At 54.1% G+C, this 27302-nt stretch overlaps 2 protein-coding genes across 2 annotated transcripts in view; one reads left to right on the plus strand and one right to left on the minus strand.

Moving 5' to 3' along the window:
• DNAI1 (dynein axonemal intermediate chain 1) overlaps positions 1-23837 on the plus strand; it is a 36389-nt gene extending 12552 nt beyond the window's left edge. The window contains exons 10-19 of the mRNA XM_045840827.1: positions 1403-1520; positions 1801-1844; positions 10356-10603; positions 15165-15254; positions 15386-15473; positions 16127-16206; positions 17642-17790; positions 17907-18006; positions 20414-20599; positions 23622-23837. Of these exons, the coding sequence (XP_045696783.1) occupies positions 1403-1520; positions 1801-1844; positions 10356-10603; positions 15165-15254; positions 15386-15473; positions 16127-16206; positions 17642-17790; positions 17907-18006; positions 20414-20599; positions 23622-23720 (1202 nt within the window). The 3' untranslated portion in view covers positions 23721-23837. The remainder of the gene's footprint in view (positions 1-1402; positions 1521-1800; positions 1845-10355; positions 10604-15164; positions 15255-15385; positions 15474-16126; positions 16207-17641; positions 17791-17906; positions 18007-20413; positions 20600-23621) is intronic.
• A 165-nt stretch (positions 23838-24002) lies between these two features.
• Positions 24003-26074, minus strand: ENHO (energy homeostasis associated). Its single transcript, XM_045840665.1, has 2 exons — positions 25745-26074; positions 24003-24795 (listed from the first exon to the last, which is right to left on the minus strand). Exon 2 carries the CDS (start codon positions 24623-24625, stop codon positions 24395-24397), a length of 231 nt encoding a protein of 76 aa, XP_045696621.1. The 5' UTR covers positions 24626-24795; positions 25745-26074; the 3' UTR covers positions 24003-24394.
• Between the last annotated feature and the right edge of the window lie 1228 nt (positions 26075-27302).

The raw sequence follows: 27302 nt of genomic DNA on the forward strand, positions 1-27302 counted from the left end.
AAGACAGCTGATCTCAGGCACCTCTGAAAGACCCCTGATGTGATGAAGACTCATGCCTCTGACCACTCTAATTATTTTTTTTGTCCTAAGACATTTTTGAGGTTTGAATGTGGTCCCACAGTCTCCAGGTGTGGACATTGTAAGAGAGGTTGGGGCCATGCCTGGACATGTCCTTCACCATGTGGGATGAAAGGATTCATTTTTTCATAGATCACCTTTGGTTGGAAAGAAGACTGAGAATCACTCACTTCTGCTGATTGATTTCATTGCATTCTTTGAGCAGTCATTGGTTGTTTGCTCTGTGGCTGGCCCTGTGCTAGCTACTACGGGTCCAGAGATGACTAGCACATGCTTCCTGCTCTCTGGAAGCCATCTGTAGGGGAGACAGGCAAGAGAATAAATAGAGGCAACACAGTGTGGCAGACGTTTCAGTACAGGAGAGGCACAGGGCTGGAACGGAGGAAGAAATGAACTCTCCTCGAGAATGTGAAGGCCTCACGGAGGAGGAGCAGTTTGATGTGGGTCTGGAGTGAGCAGGAATTTGCCAGGAAGACGGAGGAGTAGGGCACTTGAGAGGGAATGTGAACAGCTGGCCGAAGTGACATGCAAGTAGTGGCCTGGAGCCTTGGTTTGGCAAGGGGACCCTGTGCAAGGGGAGCCATGGAGAGGTTCTCAGTGGGGTTGGGGAGCCACAGAGGGGTTCTCAGTGGGGTCAGGGAGGTGTACGGTGAGGTGATTTGTTTGTTCTCACTCTGGTAGCTCTGTGGGACGTGGGCTGGAGGAGGAGTCACTGGAGGTAGGGAGACCAGTTAGGAAAACAGTGTGATGATCCGGGTGATGGCTGTTGGGCCCTGAACTTGGGCAGTGGCTAAGAGTTTGAAGAGAAGTGAATGGGTTAAAAAGATAATCGGAAGGAAAATATGAGATGATGGAGAGAGATGAGTCAAGGGTTGCCCAGGTTTCTGGCTTAGATAAGTAGCAGGATGGATGGGGCTTCCACCTAAGTTAGAGGAAATGCAGAGAGGGTAATTTAGAGCAGGAGACGAGCCTGAGTTCAGAGAACCCATGAGGGATCCAGGCAGTTTCACTATAGTGGGGCTGGGCAATGGCTACTAAGATGGGCAGACCTGAGATTTTATCTGTGTAGACATGGCCGCTTTATTGTAATTTACCTCCAACAACAAGGACGACAGTAACAATAACATGTAGAGAGAGTTGCTTATGTGCCTGGTATTTTTCTCACTATTTTACATACATTAACTCTGTTGATCCTCACAAGAGTCGTTTGAGATGAAACACAGAGAGGTTAATTGTTTTGGCCAGGAGGTACAGACAGAAGGTGGCAGACATGGATTAGCTACAAAGTGGCAGTCCCAGGGCTGACAGCCTGTGTGTGTTTAAGATTTTAAGTACTATGAGGATGCTGCTGACGAATACCGGGACCAGGAGGGTACGCTGCTGCCTCTCTGGAAGTTCCAAAACGACAAAGCCAAGCGCCTGGCGGTCACCGCCCTCTGCTGGTGAGTATAGGCATTGACGCAAACCTGGAGCCCCTGAGTGCCTGCTGTTGCCAAGCCCCAAGCAGAGCACTTCTACAGAACTCAGCCACCTTGAGGGTGACATGGAGTATTACGAGAAAAAATGAGATGGGGATTCTTAGAAGATTGTAGGATAAGCCCATGTCTCTAACCTCAACAGATGTCTGCAGTGTAGGTAGGCACCAGTGTTCATGGGAAGTCTCAAGTCCATGGGCGAGCCATATCCATTTCCTCGGCCAATGGGTTCATATTTCTTTTACAGGAATCCAAAATACAATGATCTGTTTGCAGTGGGACATGGCTCCTGTAAGTAATCTGGTTATTTTTTTTCCTGCTCACTTAACCAGCAAATACTAAGGGCCTATTCAGTGCAGAGTTCTTGGCCATGTGTGAAAGATACAGAGATGACTAGGATGCAGCCACTGCCTTTGGGGCTCATAGCCAGTTGTCAGGAGACCAACAATCACACCAGCAACTAGTGCTGCTGGGTGAAGAAATATGCCAAAATGAGCCTTGAAGGGGTTATTATGAAGAAGAAGGAAGACGAGGTCACTTCTGGCAGAAAGACCAGCATAGGCAAAGGTCTGGAGGCACAAGATATATGGCAGGAAATTTAGTTGTCGAGGGGCCAGGGTCAGCCCCCACAGGGCTTAGTAAGCCATTCCAAGAGGCGTGGCCCTTGTCCTGAGGACAGTCTTCTGACCTTCTCCTAAGGGGAAATCACTGAAGGAATCTGAGAAGGGCAGGGACACAACCAGTGGAGGTGGAATTGCAGGCAGACCTGGGGAAGGACGGGATGGTGGGGACTGAGGAGGGCAGTGTTCCTGATCAGGCTTGGGAGCAGGCAGGGGCGGGACAAGTGCATCACTTGGCCCCGAGCCCTGGGAGACCACTGTTATCCAGGGCACTGCTGCCCATTCTCTCCCACTGCAGCAGGAGACAGCACCATAGTAACTGTGTCAGTTTGCCTTCCCTTCATGTTTCTGGGTCCCTGCAGAAGCCCCCTACCTCCTTGCTGGGCTGGACGTTCCCCCTTCCTAACGGGAGAGGGCCCCACACTTCGCGTTAGCCGCAGCTCCCTAGGCTAACAGCTTATTCTCTAGCTGGGAGGATCAGCTTCTGCAAACAGGAAAGCCTCTCCATGCTCCAAGCTGCTGCTGGCTGGCAGGCTTACAAACTCCTGGTCCCTGCCCCTCAGACCGCCTGTCTGCCCATTCTTTGACCAGGGTGGAGAGTCGGTGGGAGGGGAGGGGGGAGGGCAAGGAGGAGTTGGTGTTTGTCATTCCTCTCAGGGAGGAGATCTTGGAGCTGCTCCCAGTCTCGTGGTCCGGGCTGCCTTTGAGGATGCCCTAAATGCCCGCTTTGTGTCCCCACTCCTGAAGGTGGGCTGCTGCCAAGCTGGAAGCGCCCTCCCCCTCTGGCAGGGAACTAGCACATTCCTCCCCCTCTGCTGCAGCTACTGGGCCTGGACCAGGGCCTGGGGGCTGGGCAGGCCCTCCCAGGAGTGGGTGTAGACCTGAATGGGTATGAGGCTGCTCTCAGCCCAGGCTGTCTGTCCAGGCCTGAGATGAGGTGTGGGGAGCTCCCCAGCCGATGGGAGGAGAAACTGCTTGGGCTCTAGCCCCATCTTCCTCTCACAGAGGGCCAGAAGCAGGGTCGGCTGATTGGAGTCATGTAGAGAGAGACCGTCTATGGAGGTAGCCGTTGCCAGGAGCAATGAGGAAGATTAACTCGCCCCCAGGAATAGATGACCTCAAGTCCAACGGGCCTAGCAGCCTCCTTTGGACAGGCACTTGCCTAGTGAGGGTCTCTTTGTCCTTTGTCGGTCCTTTCAGCCGTATCTACATTCTTGAGAGGTGTCAGTCCGGGGCAAACCTTCTGGCTGAAGGGTCACTTTCTGGTGGTGTGACCTATGGCCAGAAGCCTTTCTGAGCCTTGATTTCCTCACTGGCAACAGGGAGAGGCTGAGGCACACTTATTTAAAAAGGGGGAGCAGACCTACCCTCTGAGCTGGACCATCACTGTTGATTTGGCTATCAGTCTTTCCTGTAGCTTCCCTATAGGACCTCAGGAGACCTGAGCAGAGACAGGAGGCTATGGGGGCAGAGGGGGATCGGACAAGGCCCCTACCTACTGTTTTAGAAAGCAGGCCCTGGCCCTGGCTGGTGTAGCTCAGTGGATTGAGCGCGGGCTAGGAACGCGGGCTGGGAACCAAAGTGTCTCAGGTTCGATTCCCAACTAGGGTACATTCCTGGGTTGCTGGCCATAACCCCCAGCAACCGCACATTGATGTCTCTCTCTCTCTCTCTCTCTCTCTCTCTCTCTCTCTCTCTCCCCCTCTCTTCCCTACCTAAATAAATAAATAAATAAATAAAATCTTAAAAAAAAAGAAAGCAGGGCCTGGTGGCAGTGGTGGCATTTGCTGTTGATGTCACTGGCATGGGAGTTGCTGACTGGCTTTCAGACAGCCGTCTCTTCCCCAGAGCCCTGCCTACCTCAGTACGACGCTGCAGGGGCCTGAGCAGAGCCCGGCAGGGCTGGGACTCAAAAGGGCCCCTGCATTCACTTCTGAGGTTGCCTCTGGGAGTCCTATGCTCTTGAGTGCCCAGGTGCCTCCCTGGAAAACAGAGAGCAAAGCTGAGGCAGGCCAAAGGCACTCCAGTTACCAGTCAGGGTTATTGTGAGGAGCAGCCGGCTCACCAGCATCCATCACATTGTTCTTGGAAGCCCCCAGCTGTTAGCCTTCCGTCGTCAGACTTTGCCTCATGGGAACAAACACTGAAGCGAGCATTTGGGTTTGCTGTTGGGTTTGACCCTGATAAGCTCAGCCCAGACCTCCTTTTGCCTGGAATTCTCATAAGTTTATTTTCTGACACAGCCAAATAAGACTTTGGTAGGGGTAGCTATGTACCCTAGGGAGGATGGGGGCCAAAATCCCCCATTTTGGGGACAGGGCAGGTTGCCTAGAGCCAGGCCTGGAGCAACCTGGTGGGAAAAAGGGATTCTGGGCCATTGCCTGCAGCAGCACAGAAGCATTCACACCTGCCCGCCCCCCCCACTCTGCCTCCCAGGTTGCATGCAGGGCAGAGACTGGGTGCCCCCTGGGGCCAGGCTCCATGTTCCCAGCAGAGCAGAGAAAGAGGCCATCAACAGGCGAAAGCAGATGGAGGAACGTTGGAGGGCAGAGGTAGCTGGTCCAGGAAAAGGGGCAAAGCTGGGTTGCAATTATGTCGGCCTGCTGCACTGATGGGGTCCTTTCCAACCCATTAGCCAGTTCATGGCACGGGAAAGGGGACTCTTTATGATCTGTCAGGCAGGGATGGTGGAACAGATCTTAGAAACTCTGTGTGGTCCCGCCTGGCTATCACACAGGAGATCAGGAGGAAGCTTCCCAGCTGTCTCCTAGCTGAGCATCCTGGGGAGGGGGTCGGGCTGCACCATCAAAAGGAGCCAAAGTCAGGCCCTGGGTCCCAGTGCTAAACCCATTCCCATTCAGTCACGCCACATCCTGGCCTGTTCCTGAGCCTGCCCAGGCCACAGATACGCTTGTAGGGATTTAAATCTTCCCTGATCATTTATTTGTCAGCTTCACTAATTAAGCAGTGTTAATTTCATTTACTGAAAATGGAAATTCATCTACCTCATTTCTCCTGGTTCATCCTCCACACACAAAATCCATCACTCCTCGGCTGCAGGCTGCGTGAAATTTACAGGACTAATTATGTTGTCAAGTCTCTTTGTAAATACAGTCCATAAAGGCCACTGTGCTCGCTGGGTTGTAGTGCAAGGGCAGTCCCGTTGTTAGTTTAATTACTGGTTAGTTATTTAGGTTCTCAAATGTTTGCCTCATTTTCCCTAAATCAAATTAAATGTCCCACTTGATGTAGTCTGTCTCCAAGGCTTTGCCCTTAACTTCCCACACCGTTTAAATATGAATTCTAATTGGATAACAGTACTGGGAAAGCCAGCTGCCTGGGAGGCTGAGCCCCGCCTGGCACAATGGCCTCAGGGCCGTGCTGGAGGTTTGGAACCCTATAGCACTGATACCCTTTCTTGGGGCAGCTTTAGGGTGGTCCCCTGCTTTTGGGGACTGTAAAAATCCTAATCCAAGGGGTATTGCTGTTCCTGGAGTCCAAGGTGGTAGGGCTGAGGTGTGGGGAACTGAGGGAAGATTTCATTACGGTCATCAGAAGTACTGGGGATCATTGCATCCATCCCCCTGACTTCCAGAGGGACCGCTTCCAAAGCATCCCAGGAAAGGTGCCACCTATGGGGGCATCTCCCTCTGATACCTAAAGTGAGGTTTGAGTCAGCCTTCCCCGAATGCCTACAGAATTAGTATCCTGTTCCCGTTATAACAAATGATCACAAACAAAATGGCTTAAAACAATACAAATTTATTATCTTACAGTTCTGGAGGTCACTAGTCTAAAATGAATTTCACTGAACAAGAATCAGGGATTGTCTGGGCTTCATTCCTTTCAGAGGCTCTAGGGGGACATCCATCTCCCTGCCTCTTGCTTCTAGAGGTTGCCCACATTCCATGGCTTGTGGCTCCCTTCCAGCCAGCAGTTGCATCATTCTGACATTTGCTTCTGTTGTTACATCTCCTTCTCTGACTCTCCAGTCTCCCTCTCTTTCCCTTATAAGAACGCTTGTGTTACATTGGGTCCAGCCAGATAATCCAGGATAATCTCCCCATCTCAAGGTCTTTAAATTAATCACATCTGCAAAATCCCTTCTGCTGTGCAAGTAACATATTTATGGGTTCTGGGGATTAGGACATGGATATCTTTGGGGGGGCATTATTCAGCCCACCACAGCCCCCTTCCATGTGCCTCTTGTATGACTTAATAACGGGAGTCATTAAACAGCTGCTGCCTCAGAGTCAGCCCTGAACTGGACTAATTTGGAATGCCACAGTGAGAAAGGAGGGGGCCTGCTGTCTGGGGTTGGCACGGTGTCTTTGTCTTGGCAGCTTGTCATCTACTTCCCTGTTCCCACTGACCTGGCTTTAGTCTGATGCTCAAACATGCCTTCTGCCTGCCTTGCCCTCCCTGAATCCTGAGCAGGAGCCCAGGCTTCTCCTGGCAGCCAGAACTCTCTAGAGTGGCCTCCCACGATCTAGAGCTGTTATTTGCAGGGCAGGGATAGAGCTGGGGGTGCTGAGGCCCCCGCTGGTGATTGCCAGTTGAAGAAAACATTCATCCCTGCTCCTCACTGGGCACTGCTCTGCCTGGGCCCTAGCAGAGGGAACTGAGGGCAGTGAGAGGTCTATGATAGAATTAAGCTACCCCTCCCCTGAGACCATGGCCTTCTAACTGCCAGATCAGGCTCTAGGAAGTGGTTGATTCTTCTCTTCCAGATCTTGTGGATCACTGAAGATCAAGTCAGAGAGGCCTTAGAGATTATCCAGCAGAACAGGGTTAGCAGGAGGCAACCCTCCCATCGGAGAGGGCAAGCCCGCAGGGCCACACTGGGCCATGCTTACTCCCTCCTTCGGTAGAAGGTGAAGTGAAAGACCTGCTCTTCTGTAATGATGAGATATACGCAGAGGATCTCCTCAAGGTGGGGGACTCTCAGGGGAGAAGCTGAACAATCTGGAAGGCTGCCTGGAGGAGGGTAAAAGTACAAAGTGGAGGAGACCTAAGGCCAAACCAGCAGCACTTTCCCTGTCTCAGGGTCACAGACCAAGTTCTCTTTCCCTCATCTCCCTCCCTCCTTCCCTTCCTCTTCTTGCCCCTTTTTTCCTTTCTCTATTCCTTCTTCTCTTCTGCCTAGCCACTCATACTGAAATCCTGTTGCCTGGAGGAAACTGGATTCCTTCTCTGCCACTAGACTTCAGTCTCTGCTTCTTTAAAAAAAATAAGAAAGAAAATTTTATTGAATTTATTGAATAGGTCTCAAGTGTACAATTCTATAATACATGATCTCTATATTGTATTGTGTGTTCACCACCCAAGTCTCTGCCTCTCGATATAACAGAGGGCTCCCATCACTGTCACTGGATTCTCCAGCCCTACTTTTTGAGGAGCCAGAGTTTGTGTGATTCAGGACAAAGTGCCCCAGGGCCCAGGGCCCCAGGCTCTGTACCCTTGAGCCTAATGGAATTCTAGCCCTCACTGGGAAACGAAGCACTGCAGGTGACCTCAATGCCAGTGTTATAGTGGGACTGCTGGTGACCTGGTTGGTGGCATCATACAGGGAACGGTGAGGGGCTGGGCGATGGAGTCAGTAGGAATGCTTGGAGCCTGAGCTACGACATCACATGGGGACCACCAGCAGTCTGAGGAGTGATGCTGTTTTAGGACTTTTAGAGGACAAGATGATGATGTCCTGGGGCAGTGGGAGGTTTGGGCTGTGATGTCACATGTTGTATACTTGGAGAGTGAACAGTGAGGTCTCACAGGGCCCACTGGAGTCAGAGATGAGAAGGTTATAGAATAAGACATGGAGAGGAAACGCCAGTTAAATGAGAGTTTCCTTTGCCTTCCTGGTGTAGTTTGGCAGCTAGAGCCCTGAACTGAAATTCAGGAAACACACGGTCTAGCCATGATTAGAAACTGTGATCGTTATCACAAGACCGCTCATCTGGTTACAAGTAACAGAGGCCACTAGCGCCGGGTTAGGAAGGGGAGGCTCACTGTCCGGATGCATGCAGCTGGGGAACTAAGGCAGACTCTGAGGCCTCAGTGCATCCCTCTCTCATGAAATCTATGCTTCTCTCTGCCAGAAGTTTCCTCTTATCCTGTTTGACCACCCTGTCCCTTACACATTCTCTCTGTCTCTGCCAGTCACCACCACCCTGTTAGGTCTGGTGCCCCTTCCCCTTCTTTCTTTGCCTCCATGTGAAAACCAGATTACTGTCATTGTTCTGAGCAGGCCAATTTCAGCCATAAACAGGATACTGGGTGTGGTGAACACCATGCGATGGGTCTGATATACCTGGGTACACTGTTTCTCCCCCATAATATCGGTTTACCCATCTGTAAAATTAGGGGGCCGTAAGGCCAGATCCTAGTCCCAGTAAATGGGTCAGAGATGTCCTCACTACAGGTACGAAGCCAACTTAGGGTTTCTTACCCTCCTTCCATGGTGTCACTGGTCAGGAAGACTCTGCACACCTGTAGGGGCAGGGAGTGCTTGCAGTTTGTCCAGAGCAAGTAGGTCATCACTGCTGTCCCCCAAGGGACCAGGTCCTGTGAGAGCAAGTGTGAAGGTCATGCCCACTTTGTCCCATCTGGGTCCTCAACCTGAGCATCAGTCACCTACCTCCCCACCCTTTCATTCACTTACCTGCATGCCTACCCACTCACCCTCTGTCAGTCTTGCCAGCCTCAAGGACAGATTGGACGTTAAGGGTATCTATCAGCAGCTCCCCTCTGGCCGGGTGGTGAACAGTGTGATTCTTCAGCAAGCACTTACCTCACTCCGCTGCAGGGTCTGGCTCATGAGCGCAAGCTCATGTCATGAATGGAGGGTCTCTGTCCCCACCAGGGTCCAGCTTAGGGGGCAGCCCTGATCAAGTGCTCAGGATTTGCGTGATGGACAAAAGGAGCTACAAGTGACTGTCACACTGCCGACTTCAAGCCCTTCATGATCTGAGTGGGAAAGAGACTCCCCTCAGCCAGCTGCGGATCTCTCCCTTGTAAAGTCAGCCCTTGGGGCCTACTCTGGAGCCCCCTGAAGGAGGTGCTGCCAGCCCACCTCCCCACTCCCACCTCAAGGCCAGCTCCCTACTAGCTTTGAGATATCACCAGGCTCAGAGTAACCCAACTTAGCTCCAGGGGTCCTAGAAGCACCCCAGCTGCTCCTCTTTACGAGAGGCTCACTTCCCCCAGAACAGAAGCATTTTCTTTCCCGATCACTATGTGGGGGAGAGGGCCCTCTTCTCAGCAAAGAGCTCCCTTAGCATAGGGTCCCAAAGATGGAAGGTGACTCTAGCCTTTTATCTTTTCCGCTCTGGCTCTTCTGAACTTAGAAAGGTCCTGGGCTTGTGGCAGGCGTGCTAGACATAAGGGCTTGGAACTGGATTCTGTGCAGTGACTGCATTATCAGGAAGGGCACTAGGTGTGCAGAGAATGAAAGAAAGAGTGGGAGGTACTCCCTTGACATGGGAGAGGCAGGGAGGAGAAACCCTGCCGACTGGTTCATGGTCGATCACAAAACTGAACCCAGACCAGAAGGATGGCACAGGCGTCTGTGGAGGCCTGACTAGCTGGCCTGTGACATCTGGATTCTGGGAGCATGCCTAGATTTAGGGTTCAGGCTGCAACTGGGGACTGTGGGGCCAACGGGTATAGGAAAATGCCCCAAGGTAGCTAGTTTGGGACTCCTATAGACAATTCCGTGTTAGCCCAAGCTGAACCACTGTCCTGGGCTGAGGGGCTGGGAGGCACATAGGCATTATGAAGGCATATGAAGATAGCAACTTGTCCCTGGTCCAAGAATCTGAACCCTCTCTGGGGATACTGCTCCTTCCTAAGCCCATGCACATTCTTCATGTAGCCACTTTTTGAGTCTGCATACCTCAGGGAGGGCTTTTTCCACCCCAGGGAGAATAAGGAGAATGATGGTCAGTGTCTCGGACAAGCCTGGTCACCTTGACTGGTTGTTGGATCCTCCCATGAAGGAATAGGCCAAGTTTCCTGATCCCATTTCACAGACAGAGAAGATGAAGCTTGGAGAGGAAGCCCACACCCTCTGGCAGAAGCTGAGCAGGGCAGGGCTCGTGCGTTTATTGGAGAAGGGGCATGGGGGCTTCCTGGCAGGGCAGCTGGGTTTTCCAACCACTGTGGCCCGTCTTCCCTGGGGCAGATGACTTCATGAAGCAGAGCCGAGGCATGCTGCTGCTCTACAGCATGAAGAACCCCAGCTTCCCTGAATACATCTTCAGCAGTGACAGCGGCATCATGTGTCTCGACATACACGTGGACCACCCGTATCTGGTGGTGGTGGGCCACTATGACGGCAATGTGGCCATTTACAACCTCAAGAGGCCCCACTCCCAGCCCGCCTTCCGCAGCTCAGCCAAGTCTGGCAAGCACACGGACCCTGTATGGCAGGTCAGCCTTGAACCGGGAGGGGAGGTGTGGGTATGGATGAGTAGTGTGTGGACTTGGGCACCACTGGGGAAGGGGCCTTGGGGAGGGGAGGGCCACAGGCAAGGGGGTGGGGATCACAGGTACCAGCGTTGAAGCCAAGGAGCTGGGTGTGAGAAGGGGCAGAGAAGGGCAGAAGGTGAGACTCCAGAGGGAAGGGGGTCAGCAGTAAGAGCTGGGTCTGCTGCCCTAGAGCTCCATCAAACCTGCCCATCTGTCCGATAAGGTTCCCTTAGGTATGGTGATTAGTGACCCAGAGCCTGTGGCTAGAAGCCCTGCAAGGCCTGACAGGCCCCTGCTGAGTATGTCAAGGGCTCCAGTCTCCTGTCTGTGGGCTTCCTCAACTCCCCACAAGGCTCTCCTCTGCCATCTGGGCTAGATTTGGGGGAACTCGCAGACAGGTGTGGTTGCTGCCCATTTTCCGCCCTCTGAGCGGGACCGTGAGGCCCCGTTGGCAAGGTCTGACCCTGACACTTCTTTGTAGCACCCATCTTTCCCAGACAGATGTAGAATGGGGCCATTACCGGGACGTTGGGTGTAGATTTCACCCTGTCTTCCATCTTACCACACTGGGAGTGCATTTCATTCATGGTTTTACTCTCCGTGGCACTGGCTTTGTGGGCCCTTCCTCACTGTGTTCCAAAGGTCCCTTTCTTCTGAGGTCACACACCCTTAACCCATGGGCAGGTCTGGGAGAATCTCACGATAGGTTTTGGGCTCAAGTTGCCCAGAAGGGCTCATCAGGCAGCTGTTCCCTCATCTTCTTTGCTCCCTGCTCTGACACGGTGTGCGGTCAGGCTCTGCACCCGTCTCTTCTGGCCCTGAGGCCCCTCAGTCAGGTGGACACTGGCCCCAGGTGCTGGCTCTCAGCTCTCAGACAGGCCTGAGCAGAGAGAGAACTCTCCAGGCACAGGGGACATGGTACTCTTTCAGCTTCACCCTTTACCCAGAGCAAGGGCAGAGGGAGGGAATACTCCACCCACAAGACACCCTCCCCACTACTCTCCACCAAAGCGGGGGCCACAGCTCACAGCCTTGGAGTTCTCTCTACTGAAAAGCACCCCTCCCAGTCCGTTGCCTCCATCCACAGATGTCTTCAGGGATTGTAAAGCCCAGGGAGAGGAGAAAAGAGCCGCTTTGACAGGCCTGAACTAGCATCAGCCCTTAACCCCTGCTCTCAGAGAGTCCAGGGCTAAGCATGGAGCATCTCATGTTGGCCTGACCACCTCCCCAAGCCCAAAAAAAGGCAAGAGGCCAAGGCTGCCACCCTGCTCCCACTCTGCTATGTTCTCTAAAGCAAATAGCAGGTTGGGAAAAGAAATGGGGCATGCAGAAGCCACACTGTCCCTCTCCCTGGGCAGGTGCCAGGGAGACTGGAACCCATCTGGAGATGGGTGGCCTTCTGCTCTCCCACCATCCTGTCAGGAAAACAGAGCTGTTGCCTTTGCAGAACTGAAGACTCAGAGTTCTTGGCTGAAATCATGGCTTGGGACATGGGAGGGGCTTGCCTGCCTGTCCCTCACTCATTTACTCACTTCCTGTTGCCTTCTTTCCCTTATTTCCTGCCCCCCTCTTCCTCATTCATCCATTTGGTAACTCCTCCCTGTTTGCTCCTCTGGGAGCTGAGGATGCCTAAAGGCTTGGGCTCTGGAGTTCCTTGTGGGGAGGTGACCGCAGCCACAGGCAGAGTGTGGCCAGGCAGTATGCTGTGGGCTACAGAGGGCTCATCGGTCACTGAGGAGGGGCACTCAGATTGTCTGAGGGATGGGGAGCAGGGCCAAGAGGGCCAGGGAGGTCTTCCTAGAGGAAGCAATACTGGAGCTGAATTTCAAGGGATGAGAAAGTATGAGTTAGATAATGAAGGATACAGAGGGGGTCCCAGGTACAACAACACAGGGGCATCAAGCAGAGTGGCCTGCTGGGAAACAGCACATCTTCGGGAGCTCAGTGTGAGAGACGGGGAGAGGGAGCAGGACCTGCGAAAAGCACGGGCACCCAGGCCTGAGCGTGCTTCTCTGGGACGTAGGAAGCTTAGACTGTGTAGGTCGGTGGCTTCAAATGAAGTGTTCGTGTGGGAGACTGATGTGTCAATAAGACGAAAGTGGAACTGTGCTGGAGTATCGGTGTCCTGCTTGTTTGAGGGTCCCCTGTTACCACTCCCTCTGTCCCCTGAGGTACTTTCCCCAGGCTCCTAAGATTTTCCCCTGGCATAGTTTGAAAACCACTGCCCAGCCATCAGAGGGCCTGGGACAGAGGGGTAACGCAGTCGTGTTTGTGTCTTGGACATTTCCTCTGGCTGCAGCAGGAGAAATCTTGAAGCCTGAGCTAGGGCAGAGGCAGTGGAGAGAGAGATGGGAAGATAAGGTCCAGAGCTGTTGAAGCAGTAAAACCAACAGAAGGAAACAACTGATTTCTTATGGAAAAAGGAAGAATGAGTGATGCTTCCCGGGACTCTGATTTGGGGCACCCAGTAGGGCATCCATGGAAGTGGGAAATGCAGAAGAGGGACAGGTTTGGCCAGAAGTTAATACCGATGCCACAGGAGGTGTCCTACAGGCAGCTGGAGGAGCTCGAAGGAGAACCAGGCTGGTGAATGAGATATAGGAGACAGCAGAGTCTAGGTCCTTCTCAAAGGGACAGTGTCTCAGGGGGACTAAGGAGGTTCCTTTGGATCCCAAATGCCAGGCTGGGGTAGGTAGATTTTGTTCTGTTGGTTGCAGGGAGCCACAGAAGGTTTTGGAGCCAGGGAGCAAATTCTGTTCAAAGAGGACTGAGTTGCTATCTCATGACACAGGCTGCTTCCCAGGGAGCTTGCCTGAGTAGCCCCGCCCTGTTCAGGCCCCACTGTGAAGCCTCAACCAGCAACACTTTGCTGGGTGTGTGTGTGTGTGTGTGTGTGTGTGTGTTCTGTGCCACACCCGGGAGGTGGCACGAAAGATCCAGGAGCACAAACCAGGGTCAGGCAGGTCTGCTCTAACCAGATAAGGCAGGAGAGAAAGAATCTGTTGAGAGCCCGCATCCCCTCCCTCCCTCCTGCCCCCTGGGCATTATTCATCCTCTTACCCCCACTTGCCACCCGCACCCCCACACACTCTACTTCTCCCCTCCCACCTCTACCCCAGGAGCACGTGTGTGACTTGCGCACACACACATACACACTGACTTGCAGATGCACACACCACCCCCCACTGGGCATCAGGCTGCTAAGTGGGGTGTGAAATACAATTTCCATGCATGCTGGTGGCTGCTCATTAAACACTTCCCTTAGCAGTTCCCTAGCGCCTCTTACAGCCCGGCCTTTGACACCCCTGTCCCCTCCCCCCTTTAAAGGGACTACCTTTACACAGAAGGGGAAGTGGTCTCAGGATCGGGGGCCAGTTCTGACTCGTGTCTCACAGGCTCTGTGGTGGTCTAGGCCCTCTCAGTGAAAGCGCAGAAGAGCAGCTCTGATCCAGAGGGCCTGGGTGGTCGCCGGGGAGGGGTGGCCCTTTCCTTCTCCCCCGCTTTCAACAGCCATGGTGACAGCTGTGGTTACAGGCAGTGGCACTGGGTTTCTGTCTTCCCTCACTGGGCCTCTGCCTGTGGCGGGAAGGCACTGTGGTCCTAGCGTGGAAGTCTGGAGGGAGCAGGAGGATGGAGCGCTCTGGGCACCCACCCCCTCCCCAGCTCTCCGGGACACGGCTTGGCCCGGCCTCCACATCTGGCAACAGGAACTGGAGCCTCAAGCGTGTCATCTTCATAAGACAACAGCTCTCTCTCTAAAACACTTTCCCATATGTTTGCGCCTGGCCCTAAGAAGATGGGTGGGGCAGGATTATTAACCCCAATTTGTAGATGGAGAAATGCAGCTCGAATCTGAGATTTGAGAGGAAGATCCTGGGAGCAGGAACTGGCAGTAAAGTGAAGGTGGGAACAGAGGAGAGGTTGCCCAGGAAAAGGCTGAGCTTGGAAGAGGAGACTGGGGAGGGAGCAAGTGAGCGGGGAGAAGCCAGCTGCAGAACATGTGTACCCCAGTCCTAGGATGATAGTGATAATGAGGACATTAGCTAACATTTATTGAACAGTTAATGTATGCAATGTTCTGACCTAAGGGCTTCACATTTATTATCTCATTTTTTCTTACAACAAACCTGTGCCATTACAGTTCCTGTTCTATAAATGAGGAAACTGGTCGATGGGCCCCGTCCTTTCCAGGCCCCATCTATGTACAGAGGCTGAACACGACCCAGGGAGGAGTTGGGCACCTCCCATGGACAAGCCAGTGGATTAGGGCAGTGACCTGACTTGGCATTGTTGTCCCAGGATAGTCAGGGCCAGAGGGATAGGAGAGACAGAGCTGGATAGAAGGAGGGAGAAAGGGATGGAGGGAGGGACCGAGGGAGGGTCGATCAAGGGACTCTGGGAAATGGGCTTCCAGAACTTGCTTTTGAACCTCAGATGGGTTCTTGAGGGGTCCGTGGTCAGCTTACAGGCCTAATGCAACACCACAGCAGAGTCCCGGAGCTCAGAGTTTGGGGTGTTTCAGGTCAAGTGGCAGAAGGATGACATGGACAACAACCTCAACTTCTTCTCTGTGTCATCTGATGGCAGGATTGTGTCTTGGACGCTCGTGAAGGTGCCTGTTTCCCACAAAGGGTCATGCAGGGGTGGATGGGGAGCTGGGGAGGCTGAAGGGGAAAGGGACCCCCCCAACCCTGCTGATCCAGCCCAGTCCACATGCCCTCCCCATCCCCTCTGTGACTGCAGAGCGAGCTGGTTCACACAGATGTCATCAAGCTGAAGGTGGAGGGCAGCACCACGGAAGGTCTAGAGGAGCTACAGCTACACACAGTGGGTAGGAGCCTCAGCTCACTCGCATCCAGGCCTGGCCACGGCGCTCAGGCCTCACGAGGGTCAGAGATGGTGGCCCTCCCCAGTGCTGAGTATTCATTCCCTCCTCCACTTGTGCTGGGCCGAGGGCTGGAGGTAATGAGAAAGCCTGGCCCTGGTTGCCTAGGCTTCGGCCCTTTGCAGACCCTCCCCGTGCAGGTTCCGTCCCTGTTTGCAGACCCTGTTCCTGTTTATGCAGATCAAGTGCTGTTATGCAGATCCAACCCTGTTTACGTAGATCAGGCCCCTGTTTACCCAGATTCTGTCTCTGTGTACTCAGTCCCTACCTTGTTTATGCAGACTACATCCCTGTTTGCACAGACCACGTCCCTGTTTGTAGACCCTGTCCCTGTTTACCCTGACCCTGACCCTGCTAAACTCAATCCCAGCCTTGTTTACCCTGGCCCCCATTCCTGTCTGCAGAAGCCCTGGCCGTTTGCAGAGTCCCAGTTGCCTGGGACCAGCAGCAGGCCTGAGGGCTCATTTCCGTTTGTTTGGCTGGACACACAGCCTTCTCAGGGGCTGGGCTCAGGCTATCCCCGGGGGCCTGCTATGGAGGGGAGGTACTGTGAGCCCCCCGCCCAGGACCCTGCTGAGGTTTCTCCCTCTTCTCCCAAGGCTGTGGCACTGCTTTTGACTTCCACAAAGAGATCAACTACATGTTCCTAGTGGGCACAGAGGAGGGAAAGATCTACAAGGTGAGGCCCTGTGCCAGCTCCTTACAGGGTGGCTTAAGCCTGAGTACCCTGGGAGCTTGTTGTTCTCAACAGACCCTGTTCTGACAAACCTTAGTGCTGCTCATCAGTTCTAGAAGGCCTCTGGGGGAAGAGAGTGTATTTCTTGAACTGACTGGGTAGCAGAAAGAGGGGCTAACTGCGGGAAAGGGAAGGAAGAATCTAGAGCAGCGGTCCCCAACCTTTTTGGCACCAGGGGCCAGTTTCATGGAAAATTTTTCCACGGATGGGGGTGGGTGGGGGTGGAAAGAGATGGTCTCCGGATGAATCAAGCACATTACATTCAAGCTCACTTCCTGCTGCGGGGTCCGGTTCCTAAGAGGCCCTGAGGGTACTGATCTTTGGCCCAGAGGTTGGGGATCCCTGATTTAAAGGGTGACTTTAGTTTAGGCCAGCATCTTTCCTTCAGGGCCATCCCTCCCTTCCTGGGAGTGGAGGAGATAGAGGTGGGAGTGGGAGTTGGGGGAGTTGGAACAGTTTGGGAAGATTTCCTGGTGGAGATACGAACTTGAGGTGAGCTTTGAAGCCCAGGAAACAAAAATTTATCTCCTGAATATCGGGTACATCCCATCTGGCAGGATGAAACTTCATGGTCACTTTCTGCAAGGTCTCAGTGTCAGTGGGTGAACATCCTTCTGAACCTCTCCATCCACCCGGAAATAGCTCTACTGCAAGCTTTTCTCCCGAGGCTCAGAGACACAGAATGTTAATTACAGGCGGCCTCCTGGGAGTCCCTGCGGCCCAGCTAGAGCTGGTCTGAATGCAAAAGAGGTTCCCACCTCCTCTCCACCCCTCCCAGTGGTGGCCCAGGAGAGGCTGCAGGGAATAAAATTAGTCAGTCACACTGTCTCCAGGAGGGAGGATGTAGGGGCATGCTGGTCACGGCCAGAAACGGAATGGCAAATCATGAGATTGGGATATGCTCCTGCCTCTGCACCTGCTCCTTACCTGGGCAAGGTGAGAGATTTAGCAATGTTGCCAGAATTCTGTCTGTGGGCTGCAGACGGACCCAGGGCTCTGTCTGTCTGTCCATCGGCCTTGGCCTGGACACAGGCTAACCACACCTCACCCAGGACCCTCAGGCCTACCCTGCTTTGGCTCAGGAAGTACAGCCCTTTTCTCCCTGGCATGGAATCCTCTAGGCAGACTACAGCACTTTCCCTCACCTTCCAGGAAGGCTCCCCTGCCCACCCTAACTCCCAGGCCCCTGAGCCCCTCCTTTCTCTCCCATGTGTTGTGGGTGAGAACAGCAGCCAGCAGCCTGGCCCCAGCTTCACTGTGACAGTGAGGCGGAATGAGGACAGAAAAGTCTCAGCTTCTGATCCTCCGGAGCCCCCAAGGGAGTGGTGGCTGCCGACCTCTTTCACTCCTGACCTCTGATCCCTTACCCGACGCCCAGTGCTCCAAATCCTACTCCAGTCAGTTCCTGGATACCTATGATGCCCACAACATGGCGGTGGATGCTGTGTCCTGGAACCCATACCACTCGAAGGTCTTCATGTCCTGCAGCTCCGACTGGACGGTGAAGATCTGGGACCACACCGTCAAGTGAGGGGCCCGCCCTTGGCCCTGCCCTCCCTCAGGCCCCACCCTGGGGTGGGCCTGTGGGCTCTGGCTCTGTGAACTCTCTGTGTCCTGAACTTTCCATCCCTCCACCGCGGCAGGACCCCAATGTTCATCTACGACCTGAACTCAGCTGTGGGCGATGTGGCCTGGGCGCCGTACTCCTCTACCGTGTTTGCAGCGGTCACCATCAATGGGAAGGTGAGCACCTTCTTCCTCTGCTGCTGAGCCACTACTAGAGCTAGGATGAGGTTTCCTAGGGTCTTCCTCCTGGAGAGCCCGGGCCGGGTCAGGGAAGACAGGAGGTGACGACTGTCTGTCTGTGTTTTCAAGGGCCAGGCCACCCTGGGCCCTGTCAAAAGAGGAACTGTTCATCCCATGAGCCCTGGAGGAGAGAAGGGGCAGTTCTTCTGGAAGGAGAGAGCACTCTGGGGGATGAGATGCCACGAGGAGCAGTTATCTTCTCTAAGACACCTGGGGTGGGAGCTACAGAGGGGCAAGTACCAGCCTGACCTAAGGAAAAACTTAAGTCAGAGTTGATCTGTAATGAAAAGAGTGTCTAAAAGCTGGTGAAGTCTCCTTCCCTGGAAGTGTGTGAATTGAGTCTGAGAAGGGGAGACGGGCGTGGCCTGTTCAACACTGAGAATTGGTAAAAGCTCAGCAAAAAAATATTTTGTAAGAAAATTCTGAGCTGCAAACCCATTTTCCTTGTGGGCTTCGATATGAAATGTGAGGCACTTACCTGAGGAAAGACTGTAGTGATGAACGTATCCCGCTAAAGTCAGGCTGTCATCTCTTTGCTGAACAGATGTTCGCTGAGGGCGGACTGCGGCGTCCAGCCCCAGGCTGGGGCCTGGTGCTTCAGGTCCCTGCTCTCATGGAGCTTATATTCTAGGGAAGGGAAAGAGACAAAAGGCAACAATAAAATTCCCATAGTACTAAGTTTAGACAGAAATGAAAAGAGAATGATGTGCACACAGCCCTGACTGATGAGGCTCAGTGGGTTGGGTGTCATCCTGCAAATCAAAAGGTCGCTGGTTAGATCCCTGGTCAGGGCACAGGCCTGGGTTGCAGGCCAGGTCTCTGGCTGAGAGTGCGAGAGGCGGCTGATCGATGTTTCTCTCCCACACTTTCTCCCTCCCTTCCCCTCTCTCTAAAAATAAATAAATCTTATAGAATAAAAAAGGATGAGGTGCAAGGTTCATAGTTGCATTATTTCTAATGGTGGTCAGGAGGTGGAAGGAACCCAAGTGTCCATCAATTAATGAACAGATAAACAAAATGTATGTCCTAAAGGATTATTATTCAGCAATAACAAGGAATAAAGTACTGATACCTGCTACAACATGGATGAGCCACAAAAACATGCTTAGCCTAAGAATCCAGTCACAGAAGATCACACGTTATATGGTTCTATTTATATTTGTCTAAGTAGGGAAATCTGTAGAGACAGAAGGTAGAGTTGTGATTGTCCAGGGCTGGGAAGGGGCGGTGGGAGAAAGCGGGAATGACTGTAATGGACACAAAGGGTTCTTTTCAGGGTGATGAGTATGTTCCAGGATCGGTCGTGGTGATGGTTGCGTAACTGGATCTACTAAAAACCAAGGATTGTGTACTTTACATCTCAATAAAGCTGTTTCATTTTTAAAAGAGAGAAAGAGACTGATGTAAAAGAAAAGGGTTGGGTGGTCTCTTAGAGTGAGTGGTCAGGAAAAGCTTCCTCAGAGAGGTGCTACTCCGGCTGAGGGCTGAAGGAGAAGAAGGAGCCAGCCACGTGAAGACGGGCGTCAGCGGCACTCTGCCCGGGGAGCAGCCAGTGCTGGCGCCCGAGGCGAGAATGAGTGTGAGATGTCTGAGGGGTGGGCAGGCGGGTGTGGCTGGGGTCCGGTGAATAGTGGGCGAGAGTATGAGATGAGAGTGGAGAATCTAGAGCAAGGAATTTGGATTTTAGGGGTAGTGCCGAAGGGCACTGTTGGGGGACTTTAGATTTTTTAATAAAAGGTACGCCTGGCAGCTACATGGAGGATGGATTGTAGCAGAAGGGCAAGTGTGGGAGCAGGAAGTCCAGTTCGGACACTGACACGGTTGTCCAGGCAAAAGTCTGCTAGTGATCTGGACCTAAGGGATGGTGAAAATAAGAGCAAATGTCTGCTGAGCACTTAGGTGACAAGTACTGTTTGAATACCTTACATGTATTAACTGGAATAAACCCTGACTCTGCTGCGCACTAGCAAGGTCGCCTTAAGATCCTCTATCTCCTCATTTATACAGTGGAGATAATAACAGAACCTACCTTGCAGGGTGGCTGTGAGGATTGTAATTAGATAATACAACTGTGTACCTTGCTCGTCCAGAGTCTAGTACATAGTAAGTACTCAATACATGGTGGCTGCTATTGTAGTTAATTCTGCCTAGACTTTAATTTTCCCCTAAACTTTTTATTTGCATTTTCTCAACCACAGGAAGAGCATAAACAGAGACACAAATCCCCTCTCTACTGCCTCCACTTCCAGTGTGCCAGGCTTCTACCGTGTCTCCCCGAAAGCCCAGGGGCTGTTTCTCTGAAGCCTCCTTAGCCCCAAGTGTGCTGACCCCCGCCTCTCCACAGACCCACGTGTTTGACTTGTCCATCAACAAGTACGAGGCCATCTGCAGTCAGCCTGTGGTGGCCAGAAAGAAGAACAAGATCACCCACGTGAAGTTCAATCCCATCCACCCCATCATCATTGTGGGCGATGACCGTGGGCATGTCACCTGCCTCAAGCTCTCACCCAACTTACGCAAGATGCCGAAGGTATGCTTGGGAAGTTTGGGCTACCAAAAGAAATAGTCTCCACGGTAGTGGGGTCTGGGAGAAATAGGAGGGGCCGGGGGGTGGCCCCCAGGTTTGTGGCTTGAGAAACCCAGGCTAAGAGTGATGTCATAGCCCAAATGAGGAGCAAAGGAGAAGCAGGTTTGTGGGGAGACAATGAGATCAGATTGTATCTGCTGAATCTGAGTTTTCTGTGGGACCCCCCAGGTGGAGATACTCAGTGAGTAAGGTGACCATATGGGTCTGAAGTCTGGGGGAAGCAGGCGGGCATCATTGGCTTATTTGGTGCAGACCAGGTCACCCCAGCATGGGGCTTAGTCACTGCTTCACTGGCTGGGTTTACACAGGTCTTCAGTGCCAATGGTCCCTCAGCTGGGAACTGTGGGTTCACACGGGGAAGAAGGAAATGAGCCTGAGCCGCGAGGACAATAACTAGGTCAGCAGCCAGGCAGTCCTCCTTTTGAGCTCTGGTTCTTTTCTGAAATCTCTAATGATCAGGAGACTCTGCCCAGAATCCAAGGGCCCCAGATACAGGCTACGTGATACAGAGCCATGATCTCAAAGTCCAGTCCTCAGATTTAGATTCAGACTTAAGAACCCAGGCCTTAGAATCCAGAGGCCGAGGGCCCAAATTAAAAGTCCAGACCCCAGGAGTGCAGAGTTCAGTTCTGCCCACTTGGTTGGTAAGAGAGGAAATGGAACTTGCTTTCTGCCAAATCCTGGGCCAGGATCAGAGCTGGGCCAGGGCTGGGCCAAGTCGCCCAGAAGACTGTACCTCGTTGTTGCAATTTGAGGCATTTACTGCAGTTTGAGTCAAGGGCCTTTCTCAACAACGCAACACCCGCCCCGCTGCACCCCTGCCAAGGCAGGAGCCACTGCACCATTCCTCTGGTGCTGGCTTACATGGCCAGGGAGGCAAGGGCTAGGAGTTTGGTGGGGTCTGTGATCGTAGCCAGCTGGGGGAGGGGGTAGACTTGGCTATAAATACTGCTGCTAAGGCTGCTAAGCGCCTGCAGCTGTGGCCCAGAGGCTGTGGTGGGCTGGGGCTGGGGCTGGGGCTGGGGCTGGGGGTAGGGTGGGGTGGTCGGGTGTGGTCTGAAGTTCTTTGCTGAGCCCAGCTAGTTGGCCTCAAGGAAGGGGAAAGAGGCAACACAATTTGTGGAACAGATAAAATCTGCTCTTAATTTAGTGAGAGAGAGGCCGAGGCTTGAGCTGGCAGAGCTGGACAGCTGGTGGGAGGCACGATGGTCACCTCTTGGGGCAGGAGTACCGCCCTCATGAGGTGAGGGTGGTAGGTCTGGGTGGGACCTGCCCTGCCCACCCTGACCCAGGGAGGCAAGCGTCTCCCGCAGTGAGTTTCATATATTATCCTCTCAGAGCCAAGGTCAGTCATGGCTGGGAGAGCTGGGCTCTGTGTATCTGGTGACCTATGTCACTGAGGACCTGAGGACATGGGCACCTTGGGATTAGAGGACCTGAGCAGGTGACAGCTGAGAGATGATACTTGGGTGGCTTGGAGGTTCCAGTGAAATTGCTGTCTGACCCTATCAACAGCTAAGTGCTTGGTGCAAACAGAAGTCCCCTGGTCATCCATCCTGGCCTTCCCAAACGGGCTTGGCCACACAGGCCTAACTCCCAGCCCAGGGCTTCCCTGGGAAGCTTATCAAAGATCAAGGACTATTTAACCCTAACTGCTGTGTATATATGTGGGAAGTTGAAGCTCAGAAAGGCAAGGGACTTGCCCAAAGTCGTATAGGGAGTTAATAACAAAGCTGGAATTGAAAGCCAAGTCTGCTACCTCCCAAGGGATGGGATGAGGCCAAGAAGAGAACATGAACTTAATTTGGGAGGGAGAGAAAAAGAGGCATCCTTGTCCTCTGCCTCTAGAGTATAGAGGTAAACTGGGCAGTGGGAAAGGCACTGGCCTGCAAGGGGAGGGGAGACAGATTTGGGAGCAGGTGCAGGGGTCACACCAGGAGGAAATAAGAGCTCCGCATGGTGTCAGCAGCTGCATTGGGGCCAGGAAGGGGCTGCTGGCCTTGCACGCTCTCCCACCTCACAGCCCAAGCCAGATCCAGGCTGGGCTCTCAGCAGGCAAGGCTGGGGCGGTGCCAACGAGCAGTGGGCACAGGTGGCTGAGAGGGCAGGAGCCGAGGGAAGGCAGGAAGTGGCAGCTGCCCCAACCTAGCCCACACCCCACTGCCTGGGCAGAAGGGAGGATGGGACTGGTGCTGATCTGCCAAGGAGCTCTCAGGACCCGTGAGTGACACACACAGCAGTGTTCCGACTCTATCTCAGGGCCTGGCCTACACGCTAAAACATTAGAGTGCTCTGTAGGAGGGAGTGAGGGGCCATAAACTCAAGATCTGCTCCTCGGAGGAACGGAGGAATGGACCCAGCCAAGGACCTATAGAATCACGTAGGAATTATCCCATCTGCCCTCCTGGGTCTGCTGACACCCTCCCCCAACCGTGGCTGTGTGTGACACAGCAGGCCTGGCTCTAAATGGCACACAGCTACCAACCTGACCTAAGAGTATTAGAGTACCAGGTGAGGGCACTCGTGTTTTCTTCGCACCCCCTCCCTCACAAACACTTAACCTCTTAACTCCTTGTTAGAACTCAGCCAGGAAACTTCCCACAGGAAGGGTGGCCCCAACAGTCAGAGGCCCACCTCTCCCCAGGGCTACAGTCCCCCTGGCTTGAAAGGCTTGTTCCCGAGGGTCAGTGGGTGGAAACCCTCCCTCGATCCTCCCAGCATCAAGACCCTATGTCCATTTGAGGTTCAGAGCCAAAACTGGATGCTCCCTGCAAGCCTCAACCAGGCCCTTGTGGCACCTGTCCTGGGTTGGGATAAGGGTCAGGTAGGAGTGGGGGAAGCAGGGATCTTGAATCTGACAGGGCAGAGTACAGCTAGGGCTGGCTGCGCAGAGGAGGTACTGCTGGGCCCCGGAGAGGTGGCCCACCCCTCACTACCTCTCCCTTTGTCTTTCCCTTCTCCCCAGGAAAAGAAGGGGCAGGAAGTGCAGAAGGGTCCAGCTGTGGAGATCGCAAAACTGGACAAACTGCTGAACCTGGTGAGGGAAGTAAAACCCAAGACCTAAGGGCCTGGCCTCGGTCCCTGTCCTCTTTCTTGAACCCAGCACTTGTAGCCTCTGACCCTGGTACCAGGCTCACCCTTAGTGCCTAATATATGACCCCGCCCCGATCAGCTCCCAGCATTGGCCCTTAACACCTGCTCCAGCCTTGGTCCCAGCACCTCATCCCAGGACTTGGTCCCCCATCACCACTATCCACTCCTACTTTGCACAAGTAAACCTGTGTCTGGAAGCCCACCACCACCTTGAATTTTGTTACTGCAGGGCCCTCAGGAAGAGGAGAAAATCTCAGGGTATAGCCATACTTCCATTTATTATCCAGCAAACAGTGGGAGGACCCGAGGAGGGGCCCAGCCTGGACACCCTCCCATTATTGCCAAGGATTCCAGTTTGCTTCCCCAACTGAGAGGGCCTAGAGGCACTCAGCCTAGGGAGAGGGTGGACCCAGCCCCTGGCCCTTGGGATGGAGCAGAGTCCAGAAGGCCCAGGCCCTAGCACCAACTCATAAACCCCCACCCGGGGCCTGCCTACCCAGGGCCACCAGAGCCCCTCGTGGAGCCAGGCTGGCTAGACTCTGGCCTGCTGGGTCTGGCTCCAGACAGGCTGGACTCTGAGTTCTGGAGCCCAGGCTCTGGATAAAGTGGACTTAGGTCCCAGACTCTAGGCTAGGCCAGGGGCCTTCAAGGCTGCAGTAGGTAGCTGCCTTCATGGCTGGGCTTCTGGGGCGGGGGCGCCTTCTCAGGACAGGGGCCAGGGCTGGAGTTGGGACTGGATTCGGAGAGCGAGTCAATGTCGGCAGAGCGGGAGTGGCAGGCCCAGCAGAGAATGACCCAGAGCAGCAGCAGCAAGAAGCCTACTAGGCCGTTGCAGACGATGGCGATGAGGGCGCCCTGGGAGATGGCTGCCCCCATGACGGGCTGCACCCTCAGACCAGCACAGGCAGCGGGGTCCACAGTGGGGCTGCCTCAATGGCAAGGCCCATGCCGAGGCAGGACTCCGGTATAGCTGGCCTTCCGAGGAGGCTGTCCTGTCTGCACACTCAATGATTCCTGGGCAGTAGAGTCCACCTGCAGTCCTGAGCCTGTGGGGGGTACAGAGTAAAGGAAAGGGTGGTGAGGAGAAGGGATGGAGTAAGACCTAGGAGGAGAGGAGGAGAGAAGAGAGCCCCCTCCCACATCTCAGGCTCTCTGGCAGAGCCCAGCAGGCCCAAATCCTCCACAGAGCCAACACCCCATGCTCAGGCTTCTCTGGGCACCTGGAGGGGGTGTAGAGCCACAGTGGGGAAGCTGGAGTAGACAGCGTATATTTCATTCTCGTTAGAACAGGTGGGCATGTTCTGGCCCTGCCCACCCAGCTTCCAGCCCTCTAGAGCACTCCGGGAGTGGGTGGGACCCAGGGAGTCCAAAACCTTGGAAGATGGGATTGTGAACAGCTTCAATGTGGCCTGGGCGCCTCCCCCCTCTCCCGATTCCAGCCAGCCAGCCCAGGAGACCTCCAGCAAGGCCAGCTCACACAGAGGGAACTTTGTGGAGGCCCTGGCAGGCATGTTGTGGGTCTGTGTATCCAAGGTTGTGCACCTAGGTGTGACCTCTCTGTGGAACTGTCTCTCCAGGTCAGGTGCATGTCTGCGTGTCTCTCAGCTTCCTTGACTGATGTGTGCATCTGCCTCTATACACCCTCTATATTTGTGTAGCTGTCTGTGTGTCCCCATCTCTGAGTGTTGTATGTCTCCTTTCTCTCCCAGTCTGTCTCTTTGTATATCTCGATCAGTCTCTGTCTTCCTCCCTGTCTCTGGGCATTTGGGTCTCTAGTGTCTCTTCCTCTTTCTTCATGGCTGTGTGTCCCTCTGTCCCCATAGACGTGTCTCTCTTCCTTTCTCCGTGGGGTCTGTCTCGGGATCTGTGCGTCTCTTTTGTGACTGTCTTTGTGTCTGTCTCTCCCGGTGGTGTCTCCGTGTGTGTCTTTTTATCTCCGTCTCTGGGTCTCGCTGATTCCCGGCCCCCGTGTCCGTGGGAGAAGGGCCCCCTTACCTGAGTTGAGCCCGGTGCACGCCCGCCAGAGGGTCCAGGGCAGCGAGAAGCTGGGCGCCGACTGAGGCTCAGAAGCCTGCGGGCGGGGGGCGCGGGAGGCGGGCCGGGGCGACGTCCCCTCCCCCGGCCCTCCCCCTCTGCCGCGCAGCCTCCGCCCGCCGCTCCCGCCGCGGCGCGACCGGGGCGGCCTCTGCCGCGGGCGGTCTGCGGCGAGCGGGCACCTCCTCTCCCTGGGGCGGCGCCTCCTCCGCGGCCGCGGCCGCTCGCTCACTTGCTAGGCGGCGCTCGGGCGGCAGCGGCGACGGCCCGGGCGTGCAGTTCGGCTGGGCTCGGCTGCGTTCGGCTGGACTCGGCCAGGCTCGGCGGACATCAAAAACAGCGAATTGTCCCGCCTCCCCGGCAGTCGGCCGCCGGCCGCCGGTGAGGGGCGGAGCCATCCCTCACGCCGCTACCGCCATTCAATTGGCTGGCTGCTCCAGGCTCACGTGCCATTGGTCGTGTGCTGGGTGGGGACTGACCCGCCCCTTGTGCAGGCGTGGGCGGGGGTGGCAGGAGAGCTGATGGGGCTATTCCGTTTAGATGATTGCCCAAGGGGAAGGGGCAGGAAGGGCCACCTACTTGCCCGGCTTTCTTACACCTTTCACACCTGAAAGAGCTGCACACTCAGCATCTGAGAAAGGCCAAAGCCTTTATACCCCCATATCTGAGGGGACAGCTTCTCCACATTTGGTAGCGGTCTCTGCATCCCTACATTTGTGAACAGACAACTTCTTCATCTTGAAAATTCCCTGTACTCCCTCACTTCCACTCCCACCTGGGTGTGGAGTCTGCTTCTTCCCTGGAGAGGGTCTGTAGTTGGCTCTACATTCCCTGGCCCCAGAAGGTGTGAGCAGCTTTCCCAACACAAGTCGTTTGGACACATTTACTGAATTCCTGCCCAGTGTTTATTGGTCAAGGTTTGTGCTTTATGCTGCCGTGGGGGAGCCTGGGACAAAGAGGAATAGGGTACCCTGACAGATGGCTCAGCCCCGGCTGGAACAGGCATGACTCCATCCTAGAAGCTCTCCCAAAGGGAAGATTAGCTTGGGCAGGGGCCATCAGGTAGGCCTTCCTACCCTACCTCATATTCCTAAGTGTTTCGAACTGGACCCTCTTCTCACCACATTCTACATGTTCTCCATGGACGCACACATCCCTGAAGCTGTACCATGAAGACAAGGCTCCCAAATCCAGCCTTAACTTCATTTTTAAAGATTTTATTTACATTTAGAGAGAGAGAGAGAGAGAGGAAGAGAGGGAGGAAAAAGGAGGAGAGACACATCGATGTGCGAAGGAAACATGGATTGGTTGCCTCTCGCATGCCCTCACCGGGGAACCTGGACCAAAACCAGGCTTGAGCCCTGATGGGAACCAGCAACCCTCCAGAGCCACACCAGTCAGGACCCAGCCTTAACTTATCTTTGGAATTCTAAACTAAGATCAAAGTGCCTACCAGATTCAGAGTGGTTTTGGTTCCTGGTTCTGCCACTTACCTAACTTTGTAACTTTGGGCAAGTTA

The sequence above is a fragment of the Phyllostomus hastatus genome, unplaced genomic scaffold, assembly GCF_019186645.2.
Source record: "Phyllostomus hastatus isolate PE091 unplaced genomic scaffold, TTU_PhHast_1.1 phas_contig_34, whole genome shotgun sequence".
NCBI classification, from domain to species: Eukaryota; Metazoa; Chordata; class Mammalia; order Chiroptera; family Phyllostomidae; genus Phyllostomus; species Phyllostomus hastatus.